The sequence below is a fragment of the Gymnogyps californianus genome, chromosome 1 (assembly GCF_018139145.2).
Source record: "Gymnogyps californianus isolate 813 chromosome 1, ASM1813914v2, whole genome shotgun sequence".
Lineage (NCBI taxonomy): Eukaryota > Metazoa > Chordata > Aves > Accipitriformes > Cathartidae > Gymnogyps > Gymnogyps californianus.
The window spans coordinates 163154506-163174716 of NC_059471.1; the positions used below are offsets into that span (position 1 = coordinate 163154506).

At 47.1% G+C, this 20211-nt stretch overlaps 1 protein-coding gene across 1 annotated transcript in view; it reads left to right on the top strand.

Annotated features, from left to right (window-relative positions):
- Window positions 1–19714, top strand: part of MEI1 (meiotic double-stranded break formation protein 1) — a 39026-nt gene extending 19312 nt beyond the window's left edge. Inside the window, exons 17-31 of the mRNA XM_050914980.1 lie at window positions 352–449; window positions 1240–1414; window positions 1525–1672; window positions 2242–2514; window positions 5595–5760; window positions 7904–8008; window positions 9706–9816; window positions 10402–10583; window positions 13022–13103; window positions 13565–13770; window positions 14500–14581; window positions 16622–16728; window positions 17578–17709; window positions 18061–18170; window positions 19505–19714. Coding sequence (XP_050770937.1) covers window positions 352–449; window positions 1240–1414; window positions 1525–1672; window positions 2242–2514; window positions 5595–5760; window positions 7904–8008; window positions 9706–9816; window positions 10402–10583; window positions 13022–13103; window positions 13565–13770; window positions 14500–14581; window positions 16622–16728; window positions 17578–17709; window positions 18061–18170; window positions 19505–19550 — 2023 coding nt within the window. The 3' untranslated portion in view covers window positions 19551–19714. The remainder of the gene's footprint in view (window positions 1–351; window positions 450–1239; window positions 1415–1524; window positions 1673–2241; window positions 2515–5594; window positions 5761–7903; window positions 8009–9705; window positions 9817–10401; window positions 10584–13021; window positions 13104–13564; window positions 13771–14499; window positions 14582–16621; window positions 16729–17577; window positions 17710–18060; window positions 18171–19504) is intronic.
- The last annotated feature ends 497 nt before the right edge of the window (window positions 19715–20211 follow it).

Consider the following 20211-nt stretch of genomic DNA (forward strand, 5'->3'; position numbering starts at 1 on the left):
ACACCTCCCATTCTCTGCAGTGTTAGGGGTCCTGCCCTTACAGGACTCCCTGTGTATACCAGGTATGATGATTGTGAGAGTACCCCACTATATTCATATTGTCCCAAGGTGCGGGAACACGTTCACTGTCGTCACCACGCACACCTGCCACATCTGTGAGCTGACTGTCCTTTGGGAACTCCTCATTTTCCTGGAAGCCCAGGTTGGCTCCTGGAGTCTTGTTGTGACGGGGCAGGTGCTTGTATGTGATCATGCAGTAAACTGAGGTTTTGGCAGACAGCGTGTGATATTAGAAGTGTGAAGAGGGTGTTTTTAGCCTTCTTCACTGTATCTTTCTGCTCCTCTTCACAGTAATCCTGCCTTGAATCAGGCCTGTTCCAGCTTCCTCTGCAGCTTGTGCCTGAGCCTTTACTCTACCACAGAAAAGGAGAGAACTTCTTCTCAGGAGGGCAAGTTTGGGGAAAGAGACAAATTGCTTCATTTAGTTTGAGGCCCTGCCACCCTCTATTTAGGCAATAGGTGCAAAAAAAAAAAAAAAAAAAAAAAGACAGAGGAGGAAAGGGAGGACACACATAAGCTCTGTTTAGAGATTTATTTTTTTTTCCCCAGCTTTTTTTTAAGCTGGTCCAGCAAGGAGATAACACTCAGAGAATGCCTTTTGAAGAATTTGAAACCCTACCTGAAAGAATGTGTTTCATCTGCCTATGGTTTTGTTTACATGGTGACATTTATTAGCACAACTGTGCATGGCTTAATTGAAACAATATTACTTGCCACATAGTCACCCATATCTGCAGATTAAGGTCATTTTTTCCTCTGGCATACTTCATAAAGCTTTCCTGTCTATACTGTAACTTTCCATAACAGGTAAGTCCCAAATAAATGAGATGAAAGTTTCCACATCACGAAAGCCACTTTTCCCACTGGCAGTGGTTGGTCACCATACAGGCAGCATCAGCAAAGAGCTGGGAACCTCGAACAGAAGTGTCTTTTCATCCTCCAAGCCAGCTCCATTAAGTCAGGTCTCACACCTCTATTCATGCCAAATCATAGAGGTGTGCTTGCTGTATGCAGACTGTGGGGTAGTAGGTTGGCTTTGATATTTCTTACATCAGGAGCTTCCCTAATTTAATGTGCTTGAGTTAGCACAGGCAGATGCTTCCATCCCCCTGTTCCACTCTGCTTTGTCATAGACATTCCTCATCACTGCCTGCCTGCTCATATTAGTTTTATTTCTAGAGCAAGAGATGTCTGAGCTCCTGCAGAAGGGTCTGCCTCAGTTAAACTACACTATTGCTGAAAGCCTTCTCCTCCTGGCTGAAACCCCTGAGCCTTTCTCTTTGGATCAGTCTCTTTGCAGCCACCAACACTGCTTCATACTACTCTTACACTTTGCCTACACCCTTGGGGACAGGTGAGCCAAGAGTATACAAGGCAAGTGGTTTTGTGGCCATTACATACCATGTATTGGTGGGTAAGGCATGTCTAATGTTATTGTTTCCACTCCAATCTCCTTGAATGCAGATTTGTCCCAGAAGCAGAATTATTTTTAGCCATAAGAAATTTCCTCCTATCAGCACAGGACCATGGAGACTGTCCCCCTCCATACATACTCAGAGCTGCACTTTACCTCCTTGCTGTCTGTCAGGACAAAGGCAAAGCCCTGGACTTGGTAAAAGAAGATTTCATTCCTACCTCTTGGACCCTTTTTGTTGAAACTAAGATTTTTCCCCACTCCCATCAACCCTCTTGCAGAAAGTATTTTGACATAGGTGGTGAGTGGTGAATGAGTAAAGAGTGTGCAGTGCATCTACACTCTGGAAAGTTAACTGTGAAAAGCCACTAGGGAATATAGATTTGACTGAATAAACTCGTGTATGTGTGGGAAGTGTAAATGCGTTGGATAGGCTGTGAATTCACATACGGAATATAATAAATTTCATAGCTTCAGTCTCCTGAACACATCTACAGCCTCTGCAGCAGGCTTTCTAGTGTTCCCATATGGCTCTTTGCTGCTGCACAGCTTTGAGCACTGTATAAAGCCCACAAGTTTCTTTGCCTTTGTGATGCAAATGGGCTTCACAAAATGATCTTTAACTGATATATTTGATTGTCTACTTAAAAGGCAGTGTGACTGTTTCTCACAGTAAACTCGCATCACTTCAGCTTTTCGATATTCAGTGTCTAGTGATTATTTTGTTTTCTCTCCCCCTCCCCCTTTCCCTCCCACACACTTACCAGAGGTCGTTGTGTACCATAAGGAGGATCCTGGATAATCTTCCAGATCTGAGCTTGGTCTATGTCCATTGTCCTCTCCTGCTGAAATTCTTCCTGCGCTACCGTGAACTTATGGGGAGATTTGGACACCAAGTCCTCCAACTCTGGTTTTCCTGGGGAGACTGCAAGCAAACTGAGACTGAAGAAGCTGGTTTTGGCGGGTCTGATCAGCTGAGCAGTGCTAACCCGTTACTTCCCATTCTGAAGAGCAATTCCAGCATTTTACTTATCTTACTGGTATGTGACTTTCACAACGACAGGCTGCTATCCTGGCCCTGATTTAGGGGGCTTTTTGGTTCTTAAAGCTCTTAGTGCTGTTATGAGGCCAGGGATTCTGCTAGAAGGGCCCGTGTGTGTATACACAGACTTCCATCTCCCAGGGAAGCCTGATATGGAAAATGGGACTGTGTATGTGTGTTAGCTCTTTCTCTGTCATCCGTCCACTGTGATAGAAACGGACCTTCTGAGAGTTGGCTAGGAAGGGATCTGAAGGGTGCTGCTGATGTATGCCATGAAAAACCCCATTCCTTTCTCTATCCAGATATACAGCTGGGTACTCCAGATTCTTCTGTGGCAGCCTTTCAAGAGGCTGTTTTGCTAATTTGGGAGCAATGGTTTACTGCTGATAGATGAGAAGGGTATGAGGAACAAAGAACTTCGAAAAAGCAGCGTGCAGACAACAGGTCTTGAGGGCACAGTTTTCTGTTTGCTTGGGGTTTTAATTTTGTTTAACTGGAGAGTCTTGTCAGAGATTTTCGCAGTATTCCTGTTTTCAGGACTGCAAATAGCATGTTTTATTGCTCTTAAAAGATAAAATAAAAATCCTGGGACAGGGAAAATTAATCAGTGCAGAGGAGAAAGGGGCCTTGAAGTAGCAGGACTACTGTGTTTGCCTTTAGCTGGTGTAATGAGCTCTGTTAACCTATGTAATCATGATAGAATCCGGGTCCTGATGGCTGCTCAGAGGCCTTCTCTCACTTCCACCTCTCCCACCTGCCCTGTCACCCGTCCCCATCAGTGGCCACTTGGCCCATGACTCTTCAGCCAGTCACATAGTAAATACTTGCTAACATTTCCATACAAGAACATGAGCTTTGCCTGTAAGGCGAAAAGCTAAGAGCTCTGATGTTTCTTCTCTAGCTTGTTAGAGGAATTAAAACTATGTATCATTGAAAATAGAAACCCATGCCAGCAGACAGTGAAGAAGCAAGGTTTGATTCTGAGTGGGCACCTGTCAGGCATTACAGACTGGCATGTATTTGTCTGATCTAAGAGGCTATGAAGTAAATTTTAATATCCCAGGTTACTGAAATGACTGACAGGAGGACTCTTGTGTAGGGCAGTTCTTTCACAAGTTAGGGTGATACTGTGGAGTAGGTAGCAACATCCAGGCATTTGATACCATTGCAGAGCATTAGTAAGAGTGATAAATGAGTTGACGTATCAGTACATATCAGTACAAATTAAGGAAGAGCAGTGTCCCATGAGACTTGCCTATGCTGTTACCTTTGGCAGTAGTTCTGGAACCTATCACTCCATAAACTAAAGTAGATGTAAACATCACAGGTCTGTCAATAAGCAAAAGAGAAATAGTGGCTCCTTCCCTGAATGGTACAGCATTCCTGCTTTCCCTTTTCTGTCTTGCCATGTGCTCTTGCAGAAATAAATTAATTTAGCTCTGTCCCGGTCTTTAAAGTGAGTTGTAATAAATCACAGGCTTTGACAATTCACCTTTCAGTTGGGGAAGAGCATAATCAATCTGAATTTAGATGGGCCAATAAAACAGTGCAATATCCTGGGATAAATATACTGTCAGATGTAAACAAAACTTATGAGGTGAATAACCTCAGCCTGAGAATGCACTAGTAAAATGGAAAGGCCTCTGCATGGTACAGTGAAATAAAAATGAATGTCCTTCCAAGGATGATTTATTTGCTTATCTGCTTTTAATAATTGTCTGGATTAGATAGAACAGATGGTTAGTGGCTTCATCTGAGACCTTGAGCTCCTGAGTAGGAAGGAAGATGTTAACACAGTGATGCATTTACCAGCACCAGGAAGGCTGTGGTCCTTGGTTAATGCCATTTTGTGCTGTGTGTGCTCATCTAGGGGTGAATGTGGTTGTGATCACACACTGTCCCACTTGTCTTCTCCATGCTCCAGATCTGAGCTGCTCTCTCAGAGAATGGAGATAGGCTGACTGACGTTAGATTACATTCCTGAATGTCATATAGACCAGATCTATGTCAGCGGAGCCGATGGTGCAGACAGCTCCCTGCCCCTTATTCCTGAAGGTCTCAGATATGGGCAGGAATCAGGCTCAGAACTAGAGAGGTTTTTGCTGGCACAGGCAGTCTGTTCTTACCTTAACTGCTTTACTTGGGTATGGGGTCCCACAGCCATTTCCTCTCCATCATCCAGTCTGGATGCATGACTCCTATGTGATAGGGGAAGGCAGCTGGAAAAGGCAGTAGGCTGTCCTGGCAGGCTGTAGGCTTGGTTGCTGAGACCAGTTTTCTGTTTACCTCTTTCAGCTGTACCATTTCCAATGCAGTAGCCAGGACTACTGGGGGAGGAGAGGAAAGGTAGTGCTGACATAATACATGTTGAGACGATCATATTATGTCAGCACTACCAGGCATTTTCTGCCTGATCTTTATGGAACTGCATCTGTACATGCTGTGCAGGTGAATTTAATGTTGGACACCTTAACAACAAAAGTATGCCCAAATTAAGGCTACTGGCTGTGGGATTCAGCTCAGAGTCTGCAGACAGAGCTCTATATTCAAGACAGACTCTTCCATTTTCTGTGACTGAGTGATTGTTTGTCTAGTTTATGTACATTTCATGCAGTTTAGCTGTTATGTTGCTACTGCGGATACAAGGCTGCCAGCCTTTTGAAAATGAGTAACTATGGACTGACTCATAAGCTTGATTTTAGGTAAGCTTCTTTAATATGCAATCTGATTTCTCAAAACAACAAGGAAAGCAGAAGTGCCAGAGGCTCTGTGCTGTTAGATCTCTAGGATCTAACTTGTGTAAAACCTTGACCTTAAATGTATGTTACCCCTACACTTGCGTGCTGGACTGGAGTTACATAGCCAAATGCATTCTTTAAACGGGGTATTACTCAGAAGTGCCTATCAGACGAGACTCTGTCTGCTTTATTCAGTTCACTATTTAATCAGGACATACTTAATCTGAACAGTGCTTTATTAGGCTGTTTCCCAAGGCACCAGATTAGCATAGGTATTAAATAGCAGTGACTTCTGCCTAATCAGGGCAGAAAGGTAATGTGTGTGCTTCTTCCGTCGCAGGACCTGGTCTGCTCAAGCTCTGTGGAGGTGGCTTGGAAGGTGTTGATGACTCTAAGGACCTTCCTGGAAAGAAATGAGGATGTCCTTGTCTGTGACCTCCTCCGGAGTCAGTTCCTACAGATTCTGCAGCAGCTGCTGGTAGAGAGCAGCTCTGCCTCCTTACAAGGTGACACCCCTCTGTGACTTGGTCTTGCTGTAAGATCAACTTGCAGGGTAGATGGCTGAAGGGATGCAGTCTGGGATAAAGTGTTTTTGAACTGCTGATGTAGCTTCAATACTTATCTGTATGAGGAAATTTACAGACAGAACTGTGCTGATTTAGTTTCCTTCTCCAGAGATTCTTGTTTTGAAGTGAGAGAGTCTTTGTCTAATTTAGGTTGTTCTGGCTTCAGACTGTGATTGTTAAACCAAGGCAAGGTTCTCTTATACTGCTGTAAGTGTTCAAGTGGAGAGCTGTGCTGGTAGATCTTCCAGCTTGAACAGAGGCTCAACTGGTGACTGAAAGGCATCCTCCTTTTTGCCTCTTCTCTGTGCAAAACAGCTTGGTGTGCCTGAGTACACTCGGTTCCCAGGGCACAGAGGCTTGGAGCAGAGATCGTTTGAATCATTCATGATGTTGATTCCCCAAACAGGAACTGTGGTATCACCAGATCTCATAATTCTATTAAATCTCTCAAAGATTTAGCAAGGTTGTGACTGGGGGAAATCCCTCTGTTTTCCTTACTAGCCCTGGCTGTGGAGTTAGGACTGTTGTCCCATTGTGAAAGGTGCTGTGCAAAGCAGCCTGTGAGCTTGAACTAGGGTGTAGTGCTAGCATGTCCTTGGCTCCCCTAGGACAGGGACCCAGCACAGCTTTTACTTGTTCCTGAAGGGGCCACTGACACTTGTAACAGCCCTGCTGTGTTTGGGGTGTTTTGCTGTGCAGCAGTTGGGATGGGAGCAAGAAGAGGGAAAGTGTTTTTGCCTTACCTCCAGCAAAGTCAGTAGGCTGGAGAAGAGGGGAGGTTGAAAGCAGGAGCATGGTGGAGCACGAGGCTACAAGATTATGGATGAAGAAGGCAATGTTGGCATCTGCTAGATCTGATCTTGTTTGGAATTGTGCACATTTGGACTTGTGGTGTCCCTCTGTCGCTGATCTAGGGGTGCCAGGGGCTGTGGGGAGGCAGATTGTCTGTTTCCTATTGCAGGAGTCAGACCTATTCCTCCAGACAGCTGGTGATGGAGACAGGACACTGGGCTAGAGGGGCTTTTGCAAGATTCGAGCCCTTCTGCTGCCATTAATATCCCCAGCTCCTCTTCATACTGCATCTTGAACTCATTAACCGAGTTCCCGGCAGCCCCATCCAGAAAGTCAGACACCAGATGTACTCTGGAGACACAACCTCCTTGTCTCCCAGCACACAGGCAGCTCTCTGTGAGGTCTGGGGCAGATAAGTCCAGGGGATCTGCATCCCTGTTCAAACAGTAGCCTACTCTTAGACAAGAAGGCGACCCAACAGTGGACTCCATGAAGAATATGTTAACATTAAAGACACCCGTAAATGTTTCCTCCTCAAAACTGAAAACTCCCGAGCCTTTGTGAAGGCGTTTTCTGGAGGCGATAGTTGCTTGCTGTAGGTATGGCTATATACAATACAAAATCTTTACCTGCTTACAGCACTGCAAAAGAGTGAATATAGTAGGGAGGGGGTTGCCCTGGGGAGTTGGTGGTCTAAGCAGCTCCATTCTCCTCATGTCCGGACCTGCTCTGTGGGGCTCTCACTTCTACTGTCTCTGCTCCGCCCTGTGGGGCGGGATGGACAGCATTTTCCAGCCTCACAAGATGGAGGAGAACAAATGCTGTGCAGCAGAGCACTTTGAGGTGCTGGGCTGCTGTCAAAGCACAGGCTGCAAGTGATAGTCAAGTAGATGGGGAGAGGGCAGTCTGCAAAGGGCTGGTGACTTCCAGCTTATTAGAGATGTCAATTTGAATGTGCAGTGACCATGGCCCTTACGTGGTTCACTAAGGGTGTAAAAGACCCTAGCCTCCTTTTCCCCCCCTCTTTTCTAGTTGTTCCTGGAATGGTGTTGGCAGGATATAGCGTGTAACTCAGGCCAACCCACAGTGGCAGAAAGGGAGCCTGATCCAGAGGGGACTGTAGAGATGAGAATTAAGTTGGGAGCATGTGTGTGTGTGTGTGTAAAGGGGGAATACTTCTTCCCCTAACCCACCCTCATTCCTGAGCTGGAACATTAACAATTCTTGGCACACTTTAAGGTACAACAGTTTAGAGTTCACTGACAAGCTAAGCTGTCTGTGCTCTTCTTAGCTAACAGGAATCTGCCTGTTTTGCTGAGCCTCCTTTTCCTGGTGCAGCTGCGGAGCAAGGGTGTGAGGGAGCTGGACAGCACAGACTTCAAGCTGCTTCACCAGGGTGAGTCTGCGTCCATCTTCTCCCAGGGGAGTTTGATCTGTGTTTGTTAATTGTTCCATAAGATGATTAGGGGCTGGCTCATTGTCCTTTGAGAGAAGGTGTACCTTGCATTACAGTTATGGTTGCTTTCAGATACTTTCATAGCCAGAGCATTGTAAAGAGCCCTGGTTATCGGTTCAGTCAAGAACACCCAGGTTCTCTGCCTCTTGCTTTTACAGTACGTTTGTTGTCCGAAACCTCACAAGGTGGCCAAAGTATTCTAGTGGCCGTGACGTGATTTCAGGGTCTGTGACTGTTGTTGACTTGGGACATGACAGTATTGCGGATGTGCTTGCTGAAACATTCTTCCCCGTCCACACTTGCTAACACATTCCTCTGGGGTTCAGGCCACAGTGGTGTCCTGTGAACCAGCCATCAGGGACCAGCAGCCTAGTGAACTTGGGCTCTCCCTGGAGTGTGAGTCCAGAGTATATGGGTCCCAACCAGCTGCAGGACTTGCCCACTCCACCCCAGACACATAGAAGAGCAGGCTGTGTCTGTTTACTCACCATACTGTGACCTGCTGTCTTGTCTGGTGATCCTTACCTGGTGACTTCTCCCTTCTTACTTGGCTATTGGAGGTTCATGCAGGCTGTGAAAAAAGAATAGATACTAGAGGGAAGTGCAGCTGATCCATCCTCTCATCTCTTCCCTGCTCTGACAAATTGATCTCTCCAGCAGACTTTGAAGGACTATCCCCTTCAGTTTGAAATGTTCCATGTCTCAGTGCTGCCTGTGTTGCCCTTGTAAAGAAGCAGTGTTTCTCAGGCATTCTTTAGCCAAGGGAACTGGGGGTGTGGAAGAAGCATGTCCTCTTTATACCAGCCCTTTTTAGCTGCTGTGATTTCAGAGCACAGCTCAGCTGCTCCCAGGAGTCACAAGCTCCTTCTGCTCTTGCTTTCTGCTCTGTATTTTTCAACACAACTCTCTCCCTGCCCCAGCCACCCCCTTCATTCCCTGCTTGGCTCCCCAGGCTATGTTCTTCAGGGGTGGGTGTGCAGGGCACTCTCCTCTGATGAGGCCTACATGAAACCAGCTTGTAGATGGAGGGGGTGTGGGGAGGCGTGTTGATGTGTGTTTTTTGAGAATTGCTTACTTAGACTTTAAGCTCTTCAAAAGATCTCCTATGACAGTTTTGCTGAGCCCTGCAGTCCTGGATTTCCTTCCCAAACTCTTGCTAAACATTGTTCCTAAGTGTTTGGTGCTTACAACAAACATGGCGCGTTTATTCCTAGTGTGAGCAGAGTTGGTGAGAGTGGAGAAGCACAGCTCTCCATGCCATTCCCCAGTCTGGCCACCATGTGAGACAGACACATGGCTGTTTATGGTTGACCTAGTATTAGGATCAAACTCACTCTGTGGAAACAGGTAACTTACAGTCTGTTGCTCTTGGATTCATTACTGCCCAGTGTGATATATGTGCTTTAATATACCCATTTCTATTCCCCCCTCCCCATTATCATCCTCCACTGCACTGTCCGGTCTAAAGCAAACACTAGGGCAGATGCACATTGCTTTGTCTGTACCATGCTCTGTTTGTTTTCACTTCAGATTGTGTCACTCTTGTCTGAATTCTCTCCCCACTGACTGACTTCTTTCTTGTGCTGAGGTGCTCTGTTATGTTGGTGTCTGTGTTATGCATGTTCTTTTGTTTCCAGTTAGTAATCTCTGCGGGAAATGCAGGCCGAGGGACACTGACCTCCTGCAGCCATCCTTGAATTTTCTGTACTGGAGCCTTCATCAGACAACACCTTGTAGTCAACAGAGAGGTGAGGCAAGATTGTATTGATTGCTAAGTTAATCTCAGCAAGGTTGTAGTTTGGCCATCAGAGACTGTATTCTAACTGTCTCAGCAGGTAAGGTGGATTTTTCCCCTTCCAGATGCAGCATTACAGTTAACAAAGACCACTTTGTATTTGGGATGAGGTTTTTTAGGTTGAGGGTTTTGGTTTCGTTTGTTTTTGCTGCCTTCTGATGATTCAGGAATTGGCTGCTGAGAGACAGAACCGCTGTATTTTTCTTGTTCGTAAAACACAGCAGTGGGGCTTTGGTGCCTTGTTTGAAATGTCCTGGTATTGCCATGGTTCAAAAAATTAAACAATAATAGAGAACAGCTCTAACCAACCTTCCAGCTGTGTTAGCTGAAGGCTGGTCATTTTATTAGTTGGCCGAGCGGTCGCTTGTGCTGTGGGAGACGAATACCAGCGTAGCTGGACAGCCTTACTCTGATGAGCCGTGGCAGCTGGGGCTGCCTCACTGCAGCAGGGGTGTGCTCTGTACTTCTCTTCTGCTTGTCAAGCTGGTTTAAGCTGTGCCATCCCATCAGCCTCTCTGATTATGTTTCTCCCACACAGCAGTGGCTGTGCTGCTCTCCAACGTGTCCTTGCTAGAGCTCCTGCAGAAGGTTTTGGAGTGCACCTGGTTGCGGTCCCCTCCCTGTGAACCTGCTTACCTGTCATCTGAGGATGCCTTGCTGTGCTCTGGATGGCTGTTGGTTGCATCCCTCTTACTTTATCAGCATCGCTACAATACTGAGGTTAGAATCACTCTAGTGTTCAGATCCAGGGAATGGCTAAACCTTAAAAAAAAAAAAAAAAAAAAAAAATCTTCATTAGCAGAGGAAAGTGGTTTGCTTTGGCCTGGAATCTGCTTGCCTTGGTTGCTCTTTTGTTATTGTCCACAAATTATTCCCTGCTGCACTTCTCCAGCAGGACTGGAAGCTAGCACATTGCTGAAGGCTGAGACCCGAATCATTGGAGAGTTAAAGAGGGGCAGAAATCCTGGGGGGAAAAGTGCGTACCCAGCCCTCCTGATCCAAATCACTTTCCTCTTCAGGGCAGAGCAAAATACATTTTAAGGCCTTTCTCAAGGGAAGGCTGGGGGTGGGACACACAGCTCCCATGCTGTAGACTGCTTTTTTAATACTAAAATGATCAATAGTGGAACAGTCACAATCCAAACCTGTTATTGGCAAGTAAGTGTTCAATATTAGCAAGCTCTTATGAATGTGGGCAGCTGTCATTGTATTTGATGCTTTGCAGTCCAACAAGAGAGCTGAGCTGGAGTTGTCAGCTGATATTGGAATTACAACTTCGAGGGAAGCACTTTCTAATGCCAACACAAGGGGATAACATTTCTTTTTGAAGTATTTACCCAGGCCTCTCTCCCTCTCTAGATACAGAGTTAAACAGCATGTCATGAGTTGTGAGCTCTGCTCTTGCAGCTATGCCCAGCCGAGTATGTTCTTAGGGAGTTGGTGCACCTATTTGCAGATGATAAAATCACATTAAGGACATGTGTGTATGTGTACAGAGAGGCAAGGGTTGGTTTTCTAATGCTGAGGGAAGACGTTTTCCAAAAGGCCAACCCAGACGAAGTCTGCACTCGTTACTTCATGTGTGTGCTGCCTCTGCTTAGGTCTTACAGCATGGGACTTGTATGGACCATCAGCTGTGTGAATGCATAGCAAGATCTGCCTGTCCCTGCTCTATTAACTGCTGAGCACAATTTACCTTCTCAATTTCCGAGTCACAGCAGTGTCTGGGTGGTCATTGTTGTGCCAGTCCCAAAAGGGATTCAATTCTAGTGGCTAGTGTTGAGCTTCATCTTCTGGGAGTGACTCTGTCAGCTCATATTGATCCTTGAAGTGCAATCATTTAGTGGCTTATAAACTTGTTGTTTGGCTTCATCAATACCTTACTGGCTTGATGTGCTATGATGTGCAATCCAGAATCCTTCTTGCACCAGAGATGGGGAAAGAAACTACAGATAGAGGTGGCAAATGGAAGTGGTTCAAGGCTGCTTCAGTGTTTCTAATCTGCAGCATTTCTAAGCTTCAGTGTTTCTAATCTGCTGAGGGGGAAGGACAGGGGATAAGAGGAAGACTCACTTCTCTTGCTGCTTTCTGCTGCTCAGTATAGCTGAAGCTGCACAAAGCATCCTGGAGGCTCTTGTAAAGAGAGCCTTTGGCCTTTGTGGCTGTGAATGTGAGCTGATGCCAGGCTGTCTCCCCAAGCCTGCAGTTTTTTAGAGGGCAACAAGGGCTTTGAGAAATGGCCACGTTCATCTCAGGCTGATGTTAATAGTGAGGACTTGTCTGGCCATAGCAAGCTTGCGTCTTAACTGTGTTACTGCTACTGGCTTTAGCAGAAGCCTGTGGATAAACACGGGTCATGGATGGTAGGCTATTAAAGGCTTTGGCTTGTCAGTTCTTAGACAAGTAACCACTGCCACCCTGTTGCAGGAGGTACTCCTAGCTCTCCTGTTGAATGTTTCTCTCTTCAAAAGATGGTTTGAAGGAATCAGCCCTGTGGTCCTTATGCCTGCCCTCCCATGCCAACTCTCTGCCTTACTGAAGAGCTTGAGCCATTCTGGGGCTCTGTGAGGCTTCATGCCATCGCTGCTGGATGGCTGCTCCGTGAGGGAAACAGTGTATTGCAGACTGCCCTCTCAAGCCCACCTTTCCTGTTTCCCCTAGTTCCCAAGTCCCTCACCTCCTCTGCCTCCTTCACCCATGCCGTAGTTCCTAGCCCTCGGCTCTCTGCAGGCTTCCCAGCTCCAGCAGGCAGGGACAGATTCTTTTCACTGCTGGCTTTTGGCTGCCTGCTTTTTTCTTGCTGACTGGCCGTGTGGCTAAGGTACAGCCGTGTTTGGTGATGGCTGTTCCTGCTACTCCGTGTGCTTGGCAGTCTGACAGCCATGTGCCAGTGGGCCTGCAGGGAGTAGTGAGAGCGAGACAGGAAAACGAGTTGCACTGTGGTTTGGAAGCTGTGCAGGCCCCGCAGCTGGTGGTGAGTGAAACTTGAGGGCCCCGTGATGTGACTTTCGCTTCTGGGTCACCTGAAACCCTGTTGCTGTTCCCTTGTTTTTCAATGGTCATCATGGGTAGTGTCTAAGGACTGAAAGTATGTAGGGGAGCTTTCTGCCTGGTCCAAACCAGCACCGTTTTTTCTCTTCTATTTCATTCTCCTCTAGGTTCACCAGACACTCTCTCTAGACCTAACAGAAGTCCTGAATGCAATCATCTTCAGGAAGAAGAAGCCAATCCTGCTGTTAGGTATTTTGCATCTGTTACAGGGATTTGACTGGAAGCAGCTGCTAGTACCATGTTACAGGCAACAAGGGAGAACTGGTGACTGTGGAATGGGATGGTAGAGGTGCTGGTGGGAATCTGGAAGCTTTGGTCCATTTGGCTTTGGGAGTACGTAACTGGTAGTGAGAAAGGGCAAAAGGGAACTGTCTGGAGTTATGCTGTGTTTGGATAAATCTTCCTTGGAGGTTGGTGGCGACATCTGGAACTGAGCGTGAAGTGGGATAGTGTCTCACAGGGAGGAGACGAACAAGGGGACTCATGTTGCCATTCCTGTCTGCAGCTGTCAGCAGCAGCTGCTGGGCAACTCCGGTGGGCCCTTAAGCCCAAATTTTCTCTCCTCACCCTCTTCCATGCTATTGCACAGGCACCAACACACAGGGGAGAGGGAAATTAATACACACATTAATAAGCGGCTCCCTGTCTAGTGAGCATCATGCAGTTCCTGAGAGCTGTCCTGCGACAGAACTTCTCCTCGTCTCTGCTGGTGATTGTTGGCCAAAATACAGCCCAAGGTGCTGCGCAACCACAGCCGTCATCGCTGCAGGATGCTGCCTTGCAGCCCCTTGCCATGCAGCAGGTCTCCTCGCTTGTTGTCAGTCTGCAGAACCTTTTGGTGCATGTCCAGTTGCAGGTATATAAAATACGACTTTTGGAACAACAGTAGTGTTGGGCTTGAAGCAGGTACAGTAACCTGAGGAGAAACCACCCCGTTGCAGAACCTAAGGGACTGCCTTTTTTTTTCTTCTGCCTGCATTTTCCAACCCTTACAGACATGTGATGAGGAGGAGGGAAAATGCTCTTGCTGCAGCATGGCGCAGTGAGAAAGAAGGTAAATCAAGCTATGCGGTACTCCCTGCTGCTGAAATGGATAGCTGAAATTCTGTGTACTAATGACAATCTCTGTTTTTCCATCTCCTGCTCTGCAGGGACACCACACCCATAGGGACAGAGGTGGGAAAAGTGTAACAAATCCCAGTCCCTCCCCCACGCCCCTGGCAAGGTGCTTTGGAGGGTAGTCCATCAGTGTACATTTAACTGGCTCAAGTGATGTTGGGCTCCAGGGGTAGTACCTCGGTTTACATTTAACTCTCTCAAGCGATGTTGGGGTCCCATCTTTATTCTTTGGAGGCTGTTACTTAATTTTTTTTTAGTCTCAGAATAAGTAGTCATGCCTTTGTCTGGCTGCTTGATGTGACAGATAATTTGCAGCATGTTGCATCCCGTGAAGGAGATGAAGGGTGTTATTTTCCTGTGCTCTATGCTCTTCAGATCCTGCCACTTTATGAATTTTCCTCTTGCAATAGCTGTTGACTGGTTTTGGGTTTTTTTTCTTCTTTTTTTCCCCCTCTTGGTATTCCAGAAAGACTTGCTGCTCTCTCAAGCTGTGGTTGCCTGCCTGGAAACCTTAGTGGAATACCTGTATGTGAAGAACCAGGATGTTGGTAAAGTCTTCCTGCTCTTTCTTCTCCTGAGTTTCCCTCCTGCAGTGATTTTGAGCTCTTTGATCTCCATCCAGTAGCGCCCTGGAGCAGATGCTTAATGAGTTTATGCCCAATAAGAAAAATTGTTTGTATGCCTAAAGTTAATCATGTGCTTTGTGAGATGAAATCACAGTGCCTGGCTCCCCTGCAGGCATGAGCCCTCACTTTGGCTCTGGACACCAAGATGCTTTCCAGAAGGAAAAAAGTCATTCCCCACCCCCCAATATGGTAAGAGTGAAAGGTTTAGGAATGGAAAGGAGTATAGGAATAGTCTTGCACTTCCAGGCCAATTGTAGCTAACCTTTAGACCATAAATATAGGGGAGGGAGGATCTGAATATGATGTGTCTTGCACATGGACAGCATTGGTCACAGTTTGGCCCTGAGGGAGGGGAAGGGAGAAACAGAGTACTAGGCAGCCTTAGGGAATGGAAGGTGGAAATTCTAGATTTCCAGGGGTGAATGCAGACCTTGGTTTCCGGAGTCCATGTCAGAACTAATGTATACCATGTTAGCAATATAACATAATGTGACAGCGTTGTACAGTCGGGGGGAAGAATAGACCCTTCTGCTTATTGTCGGCCTCCTGCTGCAAAGTCCAGGTGCTGGCTCTGATCTTAAAACAGACAGAAAGTTCTCTGTGCCCTGACCTGTTCAATTCAGTCATTTAAACACTACGAGAGAAGGGGATGGAGTGAATGAACACCAGACAAAAGGGACACTGGTGGGAGAGAGGAAGTGGTTGAATGAAGATGTAATACTGCAGATGAATGACAGCCAGTAGCTGAAGGGAGGCTATTAAAAGGCTGGGTTAAAAAAAAAAAGGTGGTATGTTATGGGGAGGTTCTGCTGATTTGGGATTAAGCTAATAAAATGCTGCTTCAGCAACAGCTGAACCTGTCACTTTGGCTGCCTAAATTCTTGCTGTGGTGCAGAAGTTCACAACAGCGGTAACAGGAGTCTCCTTATTGCAAGCAGAATGAGGGTCATAGCTATGTTTGACTGAAAGATGCGAGAACACTGCAGAGAGTGTGGCCTGGACTCTGCCTCTAGGAGTTGCCTCATTTGAGGCTTTCTAAAACCTTCTCTTGGTCCAGAGATTTTTCCAGATGTGCAGAGCAGGCTCAGTGCACAGTGCTGGTACTTTCTCGTTTCCACCAGCTAAAAGATACCCCCCAAACATTTTACATGATTTTTTAGTGTTGTTTTCCCATAGAAAAGATTCTTGTAGTGGCAATAGGGAGGTTACGTGACTGCCAGTGGAAAAGGGACCTTTCTAAAACTCTGGTGAGTTGCCATGGTATAACAAGTTATATCAGCTGACCTGTTGTAGTTGCCCATCCCATGCTCCTAGCCTGCAATAAATACAAGGTAATAACACTTAACTTTAGCCTTCAGTGAGAGACTTCATGCTGTCACAGACGGTGACCTTGAGCCTTATCTCTGTTTATCATGTATGTTCCTTATTAAGAACATTTTCTCTACTGATTCATTGCATTGCTGCCATCAGCCTGGCTGGTCCCCATAGTACGCTCTCTGATGCAGATCCATGCTCGGTTTGTGCAGCTTATGCTATAGGGCTTTCTTCATTCCCCAAAGGGTATTCTGCAGCTAAATAAAACCCATGGTCAGGAAACTTGTCCTCATATTGAAACCAGAGGGTATTATTTTTAAAACCCTGGGCTAAAGATATCCGCTTACTATTTTATGACATGCACCCCAGGAGAAGGTTTCTCTTCCTGTACCAGCACAAAGATGGACAAAATGTATTTTCTGCTTTAAAAAGCTATGAGGCTTTTGTCCTCATGACTAAACTCTTGCCCAAAGAGTGACAGATTAAAAAGCAAGTAAGAACAGAGCAAAATATCCCCTTAGTGTTTCACAGCGTGGGGTCTAGAAGAGAAAACTTGGGGTCAGTATTGAAGACTGTCCTTATCCGGGTCCAGCCTGCCACTTGGCTGATTTTAAAGCTGTCTTTGATTGGCTGCTTCTTCCCTCCCAGCTCTACATGTTGCTTCACAGCCCTGGCACCGATTCCTGCTCTTCACCCTACTCAATGGGGGCCAGAAGTCCTTTCTGCAGCCAGAAGTTCTGAGGCTGATGGCTTTGGTGAGCAGGGGAAGGGCAGGCTGTTCTCCACTTTTTCCAGCATGTTGGTACAGCGCATGTGGGTGGGTTATTGGAACTTACCCCCTACGCACACACTATCTCAGATACTGCTGTGGCTTTGTCTGGCACTAGATTCGTGCCCTATAATAATGATACTTTCAAGTGAACTTCCCTTCCACACCCTGCAGAAACTGACCTCTGTTCTTGTGAGCACGTCCTGTTCTTCTGGTGTTTGTAGCATTTATTTATATCATCTAGGACCCCTGGGGACGAGAGGGGAAACCTACAGAGAACATGCAACTGCTGTTACCAGTCAGGGAGCATGCTGTGGCTCTCCGGAGGGCAGAGCTCTGCTTGGCATCACAGCTTGTCTCCCCATCTTTCACCTTACAGACCTGACTTTTCAGGGCAGGGAGTTACTGCAATCTACTACCCTACTGTACGTGGGGCCTGCAAGCAAGAGAGGGAATGTGGTCCTTCCCAGCAGAAATACTGAAGATAAAGCCCTCATGGCAGTGGATGAGAGGAAGGGGTTATTAATGTGAACCTTCCCCCTCCAAATACAAGATGGGTCCCTGAATATTTGCTATTCATATTTCACTTTTAAAAGGTTACCTGCTTTATTTTAGTTCCTTCCTGACATAAACCAAAATAAGTCTGGTTATAAATCAGAGCACTGTCAACACAGATATTTGCGCTGGTTCTATTAGAAGTGGTATAAAAATCAGGCCTGTGGTTAAGGTGCTGCAGCATCCCATTGCATAGAAGAGGTTTTTCCAGGAGATGAGTCACTGTTGGAGTCTGTGGGTCTTTCACTATTTAATGCCTCTCTTTTTTCTTTTGTTCAAGTTTCTGAGATATCAGAGCAGCAATATTATTTCTCAAAAAGAAATTAGCCAAATTCTCCAGGAGGCAGCAGAAGCCAACTTCGCAGAGCTGCCTGAGGCCACGTCTCGTGCTCTTCACCTCTTCCTTTGTCAGGTAAGAGAGTGGTGACTGCCTAGGAAAATGAGAAGGGAATCCCTAGGGATTTGTTGTAGCCTTTGAAGGGGAGCCATAAACTTCCTTTGAGGAGGTTATAGTAAGATGAAGAGGAATCCTGCAGCTGCTAGCTTGGCCTACTGCCTCGCGGGGTGTACAGTGAAATCGGAAAGGGAGTGATGCCAGCAGCTGCCTAAACTGTGTCATCATATTGGGCGGCCCCTTGATTCCCCCCTGATCAAAGTTAGAAGGTCTCATTGCTCTGTGTGGAGATGAGGGAGGGAGGGATGAAGGAACAAGCCAAACAGTTTCCTGTTGGTCTGGAAATCATTCTTTCTTCTGACTGCTCAGATGCAGAGCAGTCATGGCCAGGTGGAGCCAGTGCAGTCAAGGACCATTCAGACCTTGCTGGAGCGCCTCCTGGGACAGAGGACCACATGTGCAAAACATCAGGACATTGTGTATCCTTTGCTGGGCAGATGCCTTTGATAGGTGATGTGAGAGCGGTAGGTGTAACAGAGGTGGAGGGGATACTTAATCTGCTGCTCCTTCCCTTGTTCCAACTGAAGGCAAACAGAATCGGAAAAACTCTGAGTGGCTGCTACACTTGGCTAACTTTGGGATGAAAGACTTCATCATCCCCAAATTTGAGAAGACTTTTGGGAAATGAGGAGGCATTTGGGATGAAAGATGGGTCTCTGTGCTGGGATTGCATTCATCTCTATGGCAGAGGTGGTCTGATGAAAGGGGAGCAGGCCGGGGAGCCTGTGACTTCAAAGCAGTAACGATCCCTGTATTGATTTCCCTGGAGGATGAACAATCACTTAACCTCTGTCTGTGTGCTAACTAGCGCCAGTATGCCCATGAAGTCGTGGAAACCCAAAGATGACTCGGGCACTTTCAAAGTACAGCGAGCATTTGGGAACTGCTGAGTGGAGTTACCGAATATTTGTTCTGCTTGGCCTTAGAGTCCCCTGCTGAGAACTGAATCCTCCTCTCCACGGATGGGAGGCAGGGGCCGCTCCCAGATTACTTGTGGAGAAAGAGGGAGCCTGACGCAGTATTTGTTTATTTCTCAAACTGTCTGCTTTTGCCTTCCTGTTTTCATCATGCTGCATTGCCTCAGACAGGTAGCAGTGATGGAAGTGGCCCCGGCAGTGATTTCCTGTCGGGGTGGGGACTTCCTCCATTGTGGGACACTGTCATCAGCCACATGCAGGGTATGTACTGGGTGAGGTGTTTGCTCTCTCTGAGAAGGAGTTTGTCCTCCTGCTTACCCCCAATGTGATACTACCACTCTGTGGTGGGACGCTCAGAGCGCAAGTTGTCCAGGTGGAGACCATCCAGCCCAGTGAAGTTCCTCTCCGCTGCCTTTGCTTGTCTGTACGGGGGTGAGGGAAGGAGGACAGGACGTCTTGTTACATTGCTAAAGTGGCTCCTTATTTCTGGCTTCCACATACAAAGAAGCCTTCAAATCTTGGTTGTTAGGAAGGGTTTTGGATACAGTCAAAGAGCAGCAGTGGTGGCTACCTGAATAGGATAGTCATGAACATGGAAGACAAGATCCTCTGGTCAAAACCAAGCTTTGACATCAGTTTTGTTGAAAAAGAACTTTCTTCAGGTTCACACACACTGGTGTTTCTGTTGTGTTGGTGGGGTTTCCATGGCTTGGGGGAGGGTTGGTTTAATAACGAAAACCTCCTGTCAGCAGTGTGTCAAATGGGGGAATTCCTGTAGCACGCTGGAGTTTCAGCCATGCCTTCCCTTCGGTTTCCGCTCATGCCATCAATGACAGATGTCTGGGAAGTGTGGCAGTGTCCCTCTCACACATTAGAGACTAAAATGAGAAGATATGGTGCACGCAGCAGAGGAAGAAGGCAAGAACGGAACAGGAGACCCCATCCTGCCTTTTATTCCCAGTGAGTAGTAGAGAGAAGATGGACAAAGGAAGTAATTTGTAGCTCACTTTCAGAAAAAGGTTTGTTGAAAATCATTGATAAAGCCCGGTTACTGAAATGGCTCCTCGTTTGCTTTTCTGTGTGGGATGAAGCATGGCTGATGCTCTTCAGTTATCAAAATACACAACTGCCTGGTGACCACGATGTCGTACATGGGCGGCAGGTGCTATGGAAGAGGCGCTCTGCTCACCTGCCTTAGCAGGTGGTGCTGCGGGGTGGCCCCTCTCCTCTGGGCTGGCAGGGGTGTTGGGGGGGCTCAGCCAGGACCCCTGGGAAAGCAGATGCGCTGCTTGTCCCACTGGGAAGAGGAAACTTCTTCCAGTTCACAGCTGATCCCTTAGGCTGCAGCCCCAGGCCCCCGGTTGCCTGTTGCCTTCAAACCCTCTAAGTGCCCCTTTCTCCTTACGGCCTTAATTAACGAGGTTCCTTCCCTTGCAGAGCCGGGGGAAACCCTCCCGCAAACGGGAGCAGCCCCGGGGAGCGCGGGGCCCAGCTCCCTCCAGCCCCGGTCGCCGGCTCCCCTGCAGCGGGCCGCGGGAGACCG